Source organism: Mesoplodon bidens, assembly GCF_964165515.1.
Source record: "Mesoplodon bidens genome assembly, chromosome: 10".
Classification (NCBI taxonomy): domain Eukaryota; kingdom Metazoa; phylum Chordata; class Mammalia; order Artiodactyla; family Ziphiidae; genus Mesoplodon; species Mesoplodon bidens.
This window is the reverse complement of record NC_138172.1, coordinates 1585332-1599210: the sequence shown is the minus strand read 5'-3', so window position 1 is coordinate 1599210 and position 13879 is coordinate 1585332. Positions and strand designations below refer to the sequence as shown.

At 55.9% G+C, this 13879-nt stretch overlaps 1 protein-coding gene across 1 annotated transcript; it reads left to right on the top strand.

Annotated features, from left to right (window-relative positions):
* Window positions 1–12721: 12721 nt before the first annotated feature.
* Window positions 12722–13414, top strand: DNAJB8 (DnaJ heat shock protein family (Hsp40) member B8; the record flags this gene model as incomplete). Its single annotated transcript, XM_081246204.1, has 1 exon — window positions 12722–13414. One exon carries the CDS (start codon window positions 12722–12724, stop codon window positions 13412–13414), a length of 693 nt encoding a protein of 230 aa, XP_081102330.1.
* Window positions 13415–13879: the final 465 nt, after the last annotated feature.

Sequence of the window (13879 nt, the reverse complement as noted above, 5' to 3'; positions counted from 1 at the left end):
CACCCAGCGGAACAGCACCTCCCTGGGCGAAGACCTGCTCTGATCTAGGACAGGCAGCCTGATGTTTGATAAAAATATGAATGAATTACAAATGATTTTAAATTAGGAGATTCAGGGACTTCCCTGGCGGTCCAGTGGTTAGGATTCCAGGCTTTCACTGCCATGGCCCAGGTTCAATCCCTCATTGGGGTACTGAGATCCTGTAAGCCGCACAGTGTGGCCAAAAAAAAAAAAAGAGGAAATTCACTTAAAAATAGGCAGAAGAAGGCCCGGAAGGGACTGTGTGTCTGCAGGGCCATTTCTGCATCTCTCCCCTCAGGAAACCCTGTCTCTATCTCTACCTGGCCCCTCTTGCCCAGGCCTGTCTGGGTCTCAGGGACACTGGGTTTGAGTCCTGATGTCACATGTATTCTATTCCACATTCCAGATTTCTTAAGGAGTTGGTTTCGAAACTATCCACTGCAACCTACCAGCTGGATCACCCAGGTTGGTTCCCCAACAGATAAAATGGCAAAGGAACCCTGCAAACCTCAAGGTTAAGTCTGTCCTTTCTAGGAACCAAAGAGAAAAAAGGAAAAATTGCTGAACACACAAGATGCCAAAGCTTCTGGAGCAGGGAGGGAGTGGTGGGATAATGCCTGGGATCGTGTGTTTGAAATGAGCTCTGAGATCACGATTCCAATTCCAAGACCTGAATGCTGAGTAATCTTCCAAATACCTTTAGCAAGAAGCTCTGACACAGAGATGTTCAGGACGTCATTATTTACAAAACGGAGAGATTGGATACAACCTAAATACTCAGAAAAAGGGCATGATGAGAGTACACTCACAGAAGACCTAAAGCAGGGACTTGAGCAGGTATTTGCACCTCTGTTCACAGCAGCATTGTTCACAGTAGCCAAAAGGTGGAAGCGACCCAAGTGTCCATCAACAGATGAACAGATAAAGAAGATGTGATCCATCCATACGATGGAATATTATTCAGCCTTAAAAAGAAAGGAAATTCTGACACATGTGACAACATGGATGAACCGTGGGGACATTATGCTCAGTGAAACGAGTCAGTGACAAAAAGACAAACACTGTGTGATCCCACTTATTTGAGGTCCCAAGAGCACTCAGATTCATAGAGACAGGGAGAGGGGGGATGGGGACAGAGTTTCAGGTTGGGAAGATGAGAAAGTTCTGGAGATGATGGTGGTGATGGCTGCACAACAGCGTGAATGTTCTTAATGCCAGTGAACTGGGCACTTTAAAATGGTTAAAATAGTAAATTTTAAGTTATGTGTATTTTACCACAATAAAAAAAGGAGAGAGGTGAGGGAACTATAGGACATCCACTAGGAAGCCTTTAAAATGCCTCCCCAAGGTTACGCTCTGAGAGCCGAGTCACGGGCTACAAGTGTCTAACACGATGACAACAGTCATTGCAGCATCTGGGAAAAGAACTGTCACCAAATGCTAACAAATGGTGACAGCTCTGTGATAGATGATTTCTCCTTTTGCTCCCCATTTTCCAAGTTTTCTGTAACGAGGTTTAATAGCTTTCATGATAAAAAGTAATATTTAAAAATAATCATTGCAAAATGGGAGATAATTTTGCAATTATGCAAACACGCAAAACTCAAAATACAAAAATGCAGTACATAATAAAAAGACACCCCCCGCACACACACACGCACACAAGAAAAAGAGAAAACCAGGCCAAGGATACACAGACGGGTCCTTCCTAATAGACATGTACATAAACACCTGATAAACATTTGGACAGGACCTCAACCTCAGGAAGAATCAAGTACATGCACATTTTGCAAGGAGGTACCACTTTTTACCTCTCCTCTCAGAACAATGGAAAAGGCCGGGGCTTCCCTGGTGGCGCAGTGGTTAAAGAGTCTGCTTGCCAGTGCAGGGGACATAGGTTCGAACCCTGGTCTGGGAAGATCCCACATGCTGCAGAGCGGCTGGGCCCGTGTGCCACAACTACTGAGCCTGTGCTCCAGAGTCCGCAAGCTACAACTACTGAGCCCAAGTGCCACAGCTACTGAAGCCCGTGCTCCGCAGCAAGAGAAGCCATGGCAATGAGAAGCCTGCACACAGCAACGAAGAGTAGCCCCCACTCACCACAACTAGAGAAAGCCTGCGTGCAGCAATGAAGACCCAACACAGCCAAAAATAAATGAATAAATAAATAGATAAATTTAAAAAAAAAAAAGAAAAAAAAAGAAAAATGGAAAAGGCCTGCCAATAGTAGAAACAGCCACTGGCATGTGCCGTATGTGGGAATGCTGATCGAAATTCCAAGCTCTCCTCAGGTGCACTTCACAGAAACACTAGAAATAAAAGCTAAACTGCAGGGTTCTTTGAGGGGAAAAAAGCAAATTGCAGAACAATATATAATGCATGACTTTTTTGTTTTAAAAATGTTTGTGTATGGGGCTTCCCTGGTGGTTGAGGGTCTGCCTGCCGATGCAGGGGACACAGGTTCGCGCCCCGGTCCAGGAAGATCCCACATGCCGCGGAGCGGCTGGGCCTGTGAGCCATGGCCGCTGAGCCTGCACGTCCGGAGCCTGTGCTCCGCAATGGGAGAGGCCACAACAGTGAGAGGCCTGCGTACCACACACACACAGAAAAAAAAGTTTGTGTACATATAGAAAAACCCCGGGAAGACATATGCCTAATGAATAACAGCAGTTACTTCCGGGAAGTATGAGAGAGCGGGGTGGTGAGAGGGTACTTTTCACTTTATAAACTTGGGCTAATATTTTAAGGTGTTATGTGCCACTTTTGTAATGTAGGAAATAATCATCACAAAACCTTTTTTCTTTTCTCTGCCTTGTTCCTTGTTGGTCTCTCTCCCTGGGATGTTCTCCCCTTCACATCTGCCGGGAGAACTTCTCTTCACCCTTCAAAACCCCAGCCAAAGATCCGAGAGGAAGCCTTATCTGAAGTCTCCCTCCCCTCAGCCCCTCAGGGCTCCCCAGTTCCTAACCAATGTCACCGAAGGGCAAGGCCTGGCTGTGGGGCAGACAGAGCTGCCTCTCTCTTGCTGTGCAGCCTTGAGCAAGTGGCTTAGCCTCTCTGAATCCTGACTCCTCACCAGGAAAATAAGACCACACTTTGCAGGGTTGTTACAAGGATAACATGTGGAAGACAAAGGTTCCTCAGGTCTGGAGAGCCCACCCGACAAGGAGGTCGCCTTCTAGTGCCATTTGAGTCCGTGGGCTTCAGGCTGAGCCCTGAGGCCCGTGTCCACGCCTAGAAGCCCAGGGTGTTTGGGGACCTCCTTTTTCTTCCTTCCCCACAGCACCTAAGGCTGCCAGGGATGGGAAGGCCGAAGGGACGGCCCTGGCGGTGCAGCAGGTGCTTTCAGCATTTCCTCCCATCCTGCCCCCAAGTGGGCAGGGTGCCCTCAGGTCAGCCTCCTGTACAGCGGCGGACACTGAGTACAGGCAGGACTGGGGCTCCCACTCCCTGGGATGGCTCCCCCTGGCATGCAGGCTGGAGCAGGGGCGGGGGTCTTCTCCCAGGAGACGGACGTGGTGGACCCAGCCCAGAGGCCTCCTCCTACCACTCCATCTGTCCCCCCAGCCCACACTGCAGGGCTCCCTAGGGGACCCTGGGAAAATGCCGTCCTTATTCCTTCTCCCGGCTCCTCCCCCCGGATTGGGCTGTGCTGACCTGGGGGGAGGGCTGTGATCCGGGTTTCCCAGGCGTGGAGGGGACGCTGGGACGGCCCCTCCCCTTTCTCAGAATTAAGGGATGCAGGGGACGTTTCTACACATTCCCTGAGCCCCCTTACACTGCCCAGCTCCACCCTCACCCACAGAGCAGCATGCTGGCCTCCTCTGTGACCCCCCCGGCCTCCAGCTCGTGCTCTGCAATCTGTCTCTTCAGCCATGGGGATCTTTCGTAACTCTTTAATTTCAATTATGAAATATTTCAGATAGCCAAAAATATAGCTAACAATACAACACCCCCCCTCCCTGACCCCGTACTGATTTTCTATTCTGTGTAAGAAATCCCCACAGGGACTTCTCTGGTGGCACAGTGGTTAAGAATCCGCCTGCCAATGCAGGGGACATGGGTTCGAGCCCTGGTCCGGGAAGATCCCACATGCCGCAGAGCAACCAAGCCTGTGCGCCACAACTACTGAGCCCGCATGCCACAACTACTGAGCCCACGTGCCATAACTACTGAAGCACAAGCACCTAGAGCCCGTGCTCCGCAGCAAGAGAAACCACCGCAATGAGAAACCCATGCGCGCAACAAAGAGTAGCCACCGCTCGCTGCAACTAGAGAAAACCTGCGTAGCAGCGAAGACCCAACGCAGCCAAAAATGGATACATAAATTAAAAAAAATATATATATATATATAAATAAAAGAAAAAAGAAATCCCAACAAACTCAGAAGCTTAGAAGCATACATGTTTCTGTCTCACGGTCTGTGGGTCAGGAGCCCAGGCACGGTGTAGCTTATGGTCCCACACGGCTGCAAGCGAGATGTAGACCAGGGCTGGGTTCTCATCAGAGGCTGGACCAGGGAAACACTGATCGGCTGTCAGGCTCCCTCTGCTTTCGGCAGAATCGATTTTCTTGCAGCTGTAAGATTCTCAGCAGCTTCCTCCTTCAAAGCCAGCCAGAGAAAAGACTCTGCGAGAGGGGCCAACGTGACAGAGTTTATACAACGTCCTGCAGTCCCGGAATGACACCAGGCCCCGCTTCTCCCGGGAGTGGGGGTAAGCCTAGAACTGGAACTACCAAGTCAAGGAACTCAGCACCCTCACACGGACAGGACAAGGCCAAGAATTTCCAAACTTCTTGTCCCAATTAACATTCCCACCAGCAGGTTCTGGGAATTTCGCATCCTCACCACCACTTGGTCATGTCAGCCTTTTACATTTTTACCAGTTTGTTGGGTATGAAACAGTCTCGTTGTGGAGAGATCTTTCTGGAACATGCAACTGATCACATGCCTCTCCCTCCCCCAACTTCAAACCTTTCCAAGGGCTCCCCAGCCCAGGACACATCCAAGTTCTTGGGCCTGGCATCTGAGCCTCTGCAGCCCTCATCCCCTCAGGCCCAGGCAACCCCTCGATGTTTCAAGGTTCTGACTTTATTAATTTATTAGGAAATAAACAGCCAAACAGGTCACCCTTATGTTTTAAATGTTCACATGAAAGAAGTGAATGCCTTTGGCACACAAAAAGTATAAATGTGGTATAACTGCACATCAAATGATGATTCTCGGGTGTAGCCCAGGGTTCTTGGCCTTGCTCTGGTGACACCTGGTCTGTCGTGTGACTGCAGGAGTTTGGCAGTGTCCCTGGCCTCGCCCCACAAGATGCCACAAGCACCCCCTCCAAGTCATGACAATTAAAAATGCCTCCAGGGCTTCCCTGGTGGCGCAGTGGTTAAGAACCCGCCTGCCGATGCAGGGGACATGGGTTCGAGTCCTGGTCTGGGAAGATCCCACATGCTGCAGAGCAACTAAGCCTGTGCACCACAACTACTGAGCCTACGTGCCACAACTACTGAGCCTGCACGCCTAGAGCCCGTGCTCCACAACAAGAGAAGCCACCGCAATGAGAAGCCCACGCAGCGTGACAAAGAGTAGCCCCCGCTCGCCACAACCAGAGAAAAGCCCAGGCGCAGCAACGAAGACCCAACACAGCCAAATAAATACATAAATAAATAATAAAAATAAATAACATTAAATAATAAAATAAATTTATTTTTTAAAAAAGTGCCTCCAGTCATTGCACATGTCCCCTGGGGAGGGAGCACCGTCCCTGTTGGCACCAGCGGTTTAGAAAAAGATGAATTCCTAGTGCAGCCAGGACAGTGCAGACTGAGAACGCAGACGCGTTTACAATTGCACAGTGAACACCTTCCCACCTGGAAATATTATGTTTTCCATGACTGAGTGCTTTGCATCATCTGGAAAGACATCCACTGTCTAAATCCAGGGCCCTTCATGTGAGTGAGGCTGAGAGTAGAGGCCAATGCCCCGCCCCTCGCAGCACCCCCAGACCCTGTCAGAACAAACCCCTTCCGGCCCTGCCCAGGTGTCCCCCGCCCCCCCGCAGCCTTCCCAAATGCCCCAGACAGGCGTCGCCTCTCCCTCCAAAGCTTCCTGTGTGTCTCATCCTCTCTCCCACAGCCTGGGGCGGGGGGTCCCTGTGTGGGGTGGGTGAAAGGGAGGTGACTCAGATGAATTCAGCACCTCTGGGGACACTGTGCCCCGATGTGCAGCCACGGCAGGGCTGCAGGCCTCGTGGGGGGCTTGTGTGTGCTTGTGTGCATGTGCATACACATGTTTGTGCATACAGGTGTGCACTGACGTGTGGGGCCCGGGTCTGAGCACATGTGCGGAGGGCGCTGCCTTGTTGACCACCCCACCTGAAAGGGCAGCCCTCTGTCTGCTTTTTCCTCATGGCACCTCTCACCCCCTGACGTTAGATGAAACCTTCACTTGTCATCAGTGCCTTGTATCTTCCCACTGGAGTCAGCTCCATAAGGGCAAGGCTCCATCTAGTGTGTTCACTGGCACGTACACCTGTGGCGCCTAGCAGAGTGCCTGGACCACAGCACAGGCGTGACAGGAATACAAGAAACATGTGGGATGGGTGGGTGGGTGGATGATGGTATGAATGTGTGTGTATGTATGTCGGCCTTAACTCTGAAAGATGCTTCAGGCTTCTCTGTTCTATACTTTCTCTAGGAAGACCTAGGAAGCCCCGCAACTCAGAAGCTGCAGAGGCCTGTGGGTGTTGGGGGAGCCCCTGGGGGTTGAATTCTCCTGGATGCTTAGGACCAGCTGTTGGAATTGGGATCAGAGCCCTTCCCAGGGCTGTTCCCGGCAGTGCTGGGCTGGGGTCTATGGCACTGTCGGCGGGGAGGTGAGAGCTGCTGCCCTGCAGGCTGGCACACGTTGGACCTTGGCGGTGGGGAGGGTGGTGCCACACATGATGGCTTCTCTCAGGCAGTAAACGGCCATTGAAGGCTAAACATGAGCCTCCAGAGACCATGTGGCCCCTCCGCAGCGGGTGTTACCTGGGTGGGGATTGAGGGTAAGGATGCAGGGGACCCAGTGGGCACCTGTCCACTGGCTGGGGGTGTTGGGCTGGAAGTTTTCCTGCAGCTCCTGGGGAGGAAAGGCAGGTCTGAGCCATGTCTGTGTTGGGACCTGAGCTGAGATCGTCCTGTTGCGTTTGGAGAAGACGGACTGCCCCTAACTCCCCTCGCCTGTCTCCACCTGCCCAGTTGCCATCAGCCCACTAGCTTATATGTTCCTCTACCCTTTGCCCATTCTTCCTCGGACCATCTGTCCACCAGTCCTCCCTTCACTCATCTGTCAGTCTGTCCTTCCATCCATCCCCCGACCCCCGTTATCCACACTGCTGTAGTTAATTTACACTAGCAAGCTCTTCCTCTGTTCTAAGCCGTCCTCACAGCAACCCTTTGAGGAAAATACTATGATTACCCCCATTTTACAGATGAGATGAGGAGACCGAGGCACAGAGGTTAAGTGACTTTCCCAAGAACACAGAGCTAGTACATGGCCGTGCTGCCTGACCTCCCGGTCTGTCCGTCTGTCCATCCACCCACCCTTGTAGCTGTCTATCACTCAGTCCCTTCACTCACCGGTCACTGTCCATCCAGTGGCCCATCCATCGCTGTCACCCATCCATCCTGAAGGTAATGCAGTTAGAGAACCAGGGGCCCCGAGGGGAGAGAAGGGCTGAACTGCCCATCTGGCTGGGCTGGGGTTGTTTGGGGGGTGGGGTGGGCTGCCCCAGGCTGGGCAGCGCCGAGCAGGGCTGGGGGGAATTAGCCAAGTGACTGCCAGGATCATCTAATTAGGAACGCTAGTGATAAGCAGATAGGATCAGGGGTGATTAGAATCCTTTTAAAAAGCCACTCCATTAATTACAGAGACAGAGAGGGGCCTCTGGCTGCTCAGAATACCAAGTGGCTGCCTAATCGGCCGCCATCAGCTCACCCCGGGGAGGGTTCCGGGGACCACTGTGTGACCTTGGCTGTGCCCTGCCCTCTCTGGGCCTCCTTGAGCATCAGCTCAGGCTCTGCCTACCATCCCCGCTCACCCAGGGTCCTCTTTCTCTTCCCAGGCCATGGCTTCAGGGTGGGCCAGGGAGGCTAGGCTGGCTGCCCAGAGGGGAGGAGCCCCCACCCCCACGCCACGGCAAATGAGGGCAGAGAGGCTCAGAGAGTGAAAGTGATGGACAGCCAGCGAGTCAAGAGCGGAGGGTCTGAGCGGAGGTCGTGTCGGCTCCGCCCTGTTCCTCTGGGCGGGCCCTGAGGAGGGACCCCAGAGGCCCTGCCACTCCCACCGGTCTCTGTCAACACTTTCGCTGTAGGGCCTCAGAGGACACTAGTCCAAACCCCTTGCAGAAGGGGAAGTCACCTTGGCATGCAGCCCCCAAATTCCACAGCATCCTTTACGGGGCACTTCCGTTCCCCTCGGGGCCCCGTGGCAGTGAGGAGCTGGGGTCTGCCTTTCCCCGTGAGTCCTACTGGGTGGCCTGCTCTCTGTGCTCTGGGGGCCCCTCCATCCCAGCTGCCTCCTGCTGCCCACCCGAGAGGCCTCAGGCTGAGCACAGGACCTGGGGGCAGGGCAGGGAACCTGCTCAGGGGCTGCGGAAGCATCGGTGGGGCGGCCCGAGCAAGTTCTGCGGGAGGCCAGTGGAGGCCAGCATGAGCCTCAGGCAGGGTGGGGAGAGGCAGCATGGGTCGGGGGGAAGCCTCTGTAGGGTGCTTGGGCACCTCAACACCCTGGATCCCGTGTCTTAGCTTGTTGTAACCACCCACGCACTGCCCTGATTACGTTGTTATGAGGCCCCAGGCTTGTCACCAATATCACACCCCCCCATCATTACCAGCACCACAGCATCCAGCATCCCTGCCTCCACCCTCATCCCCCCATGGTTACCCTCATCCCCACCATCACCGCTGCCAGCAGCACCACGACGGTCCCCACCTGAACCAGCATCACCATCACACCACTATCGTCACACCACCACTTCCACCACCACCACTACTACAGCCCAACTCCGACATCACCTCCGTCACCTCAACCAGTATCACCATTACCGTGGCCACCATTCTGCCCATAGTTACCAGCGCCTTTACCAGCATCATCACCGTCACCACCACTCCCATCTGCACTGCCACCATCCCACCTCTGACATCACCTCCATCACCACCTCCTTCCCTCCCACCACCGTCACCATCACCACTAACTGCTTTATTCTATCACCGTCATCACCGTCACACCGCTGTCTCCACCACGGCCAGTGTCTGTATTACCATGACCACCAGCACACTCATCCTCTCCATCCCCACCCTCACCGCCGCCATCTTAACCTCAACAAATGTCCCAGTTACCACGACCACCATTACTACATCATGACCAAACCATTATCATCACCACCACCTGCATCACCCCCATTTCCACTGCAACCACCTTCATCACTGCCGCCATCATCTTGTCTATCACCACGACCATCCCCTCCATCACCACCGCCTGCGTCGTCACCACCGTCACCATGCCCACCTCCACCATTACCGACAGCTTCAGCTGAGCCACTGTCACCACGACCACGTGTACACAGTTACCGACTGTGCAACAGGTATAAGGACATTTAACACAAATTTCCACAACCATTGGGTGACCTGGGGGTGTAAAGATCAGGGAAGCAAGTCGTCACTGATGGTCTCAGTCTACGGGTCCAAAGTAGTGGATCTCAAGAGCTTGCCTGGAAGCTGCTAGAATCCCATGATATTCTGGGGAGCTCCATCTGAATATCTCAGCCTGCAGCCCTGAAGCAGGGGTTCTCAGAGGGTCACCTAGAAGGTGCTGCAAACCTCGGGGTTGTCATCTGCGTGCAACTGCTTCTTTCTTTTCCACTTTCCAAATCTCATGTCTCTGCAGACTCTAAGCCGGAGCCTCACGGGGAAGGGATTCTCCAGGGTGTGGAGGAGACCACAGCAGAGGGCGGCGGTGACAATGGAGAACGCCACGTCTGCGGTGCTGGCACCACCGCCCTCAGCACTCTTGCTCCGGCACGGCGTCACTCCTGCCCCGTGTCATTCCCACCGACAGCAGCACCCCAACCGTCCCCACCATCACCACTCCCACCAGGAGCAACGCCACCCCTGCTTCCACCAGGGCCACCGCTGCCACCACGCCGTAGTCACCCGCAGCGAACTGTAGCTGCCCATTCTCTCTTCCAAGAGGACTGTGCCTCTCTGGGTGTTGTCCGGGACGCGCAGAACCTTCTGGAAGGAGTGCCATTCCCATTCCACTGACACTGGCCTTGACCACGCGATGTAAGGCAGAGCGACATTCGTTACATCCCAAGAGAAGCTCTAAGAGGCAGCCCACGCGGCTACCAGCTCTTACACGCAGCCTCTCCGCCACAAGAGCTGCTCCCCAAGCCTGGGATCCCGGAGGGGAAGATGCGCCTCGGAGCCCTGGAGCCGCCCCAGCGGTGCTAACAAGTAAAGTGGGCAAGAACTAAGTGTCGGTCCCAAGCCTCCTGACCACCACCACCACTGCCAAGCACAACAAGAGCGCCCCTAGCAGCCATTTCCATCCCCTCCCGTCACCTCCGCCATCTCTGTCAACAGCACCTCTACACTCTCCGGTCCCTCAGTTACGTCGCCTCCTTTGTGGTCATAACCCACCTCCACGAGTGGCCGTCTCCGCCGCAAGCGTGGCTACTGTCCGCACCAACGCCCTCACCACCAGGGTTGCCACCACCTCCACCAGCACCATCCCAGGTACCATCCTGCCGTCACCATGGCTCCACCCACCCCCCGCTGCCCCCATCACTCCTGCTGCCGTACCGACGCCTCATCAGTCACCGCGTACCCCACACCTTGTCACTCTCCCCCCGGCCGCCACAGCCAACCCGAGCTCCACTGCCGCAGAGAATTGTGTGTGTGGTCGTCTTTCCTCGGCACCAGGGGAGCAGCCTGGGGGGCACAGGTTCTATAGTTACAATCACACAGAACCGTTTCCACCTGCAGCCACGCCCAGTGGAGTTATTCTGCTTCCTTTCCTCTACCAAGCGATGTGTGAGGTACATCAGCTCGCGTGGGTGGATGGATTGGGGACAGAGGGCAATTCGTGCTTTTGGCCAGGGGTGTGTGGGTGACACCATGTGTCATCTAGGGCAAAGCGTCTCCAGAGTCTGCTTTCGTACCTCCCAGCATTTGGGGTTGGTTAGAACACGCTGTCCCCTGCTCAGTGCCTGGAGCCCAGCAGCCACGAGTACTGACAGAAAAGAAAAAGAGGGAGAATAACAGAAACGGATGAAGATTAGAAAAAGGAGGAAGAGGAAGGGAGGGAGGACGGGGAGCAGGGAGAGGAAAGCTATCTCAGTTAAGACTCGGTGGGCCAAACAGCTAAGTGCCTCACCGGGCAGCGTGTTTTCCATCTCACCTAGGGGGGATGAGGCGAAAGGAGCAACAGGTGTTAATCATGCTTGTTAACTGCTGTTTCTAAATATACTCCAACAACAACAAGAATTAAAGACACAGGAACACCTGGGTACAGCTGGTTACCTCGCACACATTACTAGTTTTCTAGGGCTGCCACGGCAAACTGCCACAAACTGGGCCACTTGAAACAACAGAAATCCATCCCTGCACAGTTCTGGAGGCCGGGAGCCCCCAGTCAAGGTGCCATCAGGGCCGCACTCCCTCCGGAGGCCCCGGGGGAGGCCCTACTCCCCCGGTGTCGGGTGGGGGGCGGCTTCTGCGTTCCCGGCGCTGCTTCCCTCCAGTGTCTGCCTCCCTCTTCACGCTCCCAGTGCGTGTCTCTCCCCTAAGGACTGCTTGTCTTTGGATCTAGGACCCACCCAGCTAATCCAGGGCAATCTCACCTCGACATCCTACTTCAATTGTATCAGCAGAGACCATTTACCCTAATAAGAGCACATTCACAGGTGCTATGATTTGCGCAGGGACCTGTCTTCTGGGGGCCACCACTATACTCATTACCAACGCCGCCTATTTTTCTCACCAGGCTTGAGTGCAATGCCTCTTCCAATGTGCTGCCCACCTTGGCCTCAGACAGCCCTGGGTTTGCATCTCCCTCTCTCCCACTGACTTGCTCTGTGACCTTGAGTCTGAGCCTCATTCATTCAACAAACGTGTACTGATTGCCAAGCACAGTCCTAGACACTGAGGAACACCCCTGCCTCCGTGGGGCTCCTCTCAGAGGATCTGACGGGATCACAGGGCACAAGCAGAATGAACTGAGGCCCCGACCCCACCCCCGCCCCGTCCCCCACCTCGGGCACCTCACTCCACGCCAAGCACCCAGCCGTTGGGCTAAGTGGACACACCCCAGGAGCCCTCACTCCCCTCCCTGACCCCTGACCCCTGGCCCGTGGCCCACCTCGCCCAGCTCCTGTGGCTGGTCCTGCCGCTGCCCCGGGGCTCAGCCGGTAGCCCCAGCGGCCGGAGCTCCGCGTCTGGGCCGCCAAGGATCGGCCTCCTGGGCTGGGAAATGCCCCGCCCAGGGCTGATGTCACAAAGGGCCAGCCAGCTCTGCTTCTGTGGGGCCTGGTGGCCGGGCCCCAGTGGCAGTGTCCTTCGCTAGACGGAGGTGCTGGTACTAGGAAAGGGTACCCCGCTCTGGAGCCAGCAGACTCCAGCCAGGCCCGCGTCTCCTCACCGCCCCGCCCTCGGCATGCCTGACTACTACGAAGTGCTGGGGGTGCAGGCTAGCGCCTCCCCGGAGGACATCAAGAAGGCCTACCGCAAGCTGGCCTTGTGCTGGCACCCGGACAAGAACCCTGACAACAAGGAGGAGGCCGAGAAGAAGTTCAAGCAGGTGTCCGAGGCCTACGAGGTCCTGTCCGACTCCAAGAAGCGCTTGGTGTACGACCGCGCAGGCTGCGACAGCTGGCGGGCTGGCACCCCCTACAGCAGCCCCTTCGACAGCGGCTACACCTTCCGCAACCCCAAGGACATCTTCCGCGAGTTCTTCGGAGGCCTGGACCCCTTCTCCTTCAACTTCTGGGACACCCCGTTCGGCAGCGCGCACGCGGGCCGGGGCCACAGGCTGCGCAGCGCCCGCTCGGCCGGCTTCGGCGAGTTCCCGGCCCTCGTGGAGGCGTTCTCGGCCTTCAACATCCTGGGCCGCAGCGGCGGCAGCGCCGGCCGTGCCACCTTCTCGTCTGCATCCTTCGCCGGCTCTGGCTCGGGCAGCTTGGGCGTCAAGTCGGTGATGTCGTCCACCGAGGTGGTCAACGGACGCAAGATCACCACCAAGCGCATCGTGGAGAACGGGCAGGAGCGCGTGGAGGTGAGGGAGGGAGGGCGGCTCAAGTCGCTGACCGTCAACGGCAAGGAGCAGCTCAAACGGGTGGACAGCAAGTAGGCACCGCCCACTGCCCGTGCCCACTGCCTGTGCGATGCTTAATAAACGTGCCGAGTGAGTTCACAGAGACAGCTGCCCGCTTGGTGGGGGTCGGGCAGCCTGGGCGCACCCGCGAGGCCCGGGGACGTGCCCAGCGCCTGGCGCAGGATGATTTCACGAGGACGCCGCTCAGGCTCGGGGGTTAGGAGCTCCCTGCGCCTGCGCCTGCGCCTGCGTCCTCGGGTAGTCAGAGTCCTGACCGGTGCCTGGCCCGCCCAGCCCGCGGCTCCACGCCCACCAGCCAGCGAGGGTGCTCCGCCTACCGCCACGCCTGGCTTTAGCCCTTCAGGGGCTCCCGCGGCTCTGAGCATAGACCTCAGGCTTCGTCCTCACCACCAGGCACAGGGGGCCTGGCCACTGCCCGCCCTCCCAGACCCTCACCCCCTGAGCCCGGCCACACCGGCCAACCCTCCGGTCCTCCCCGGC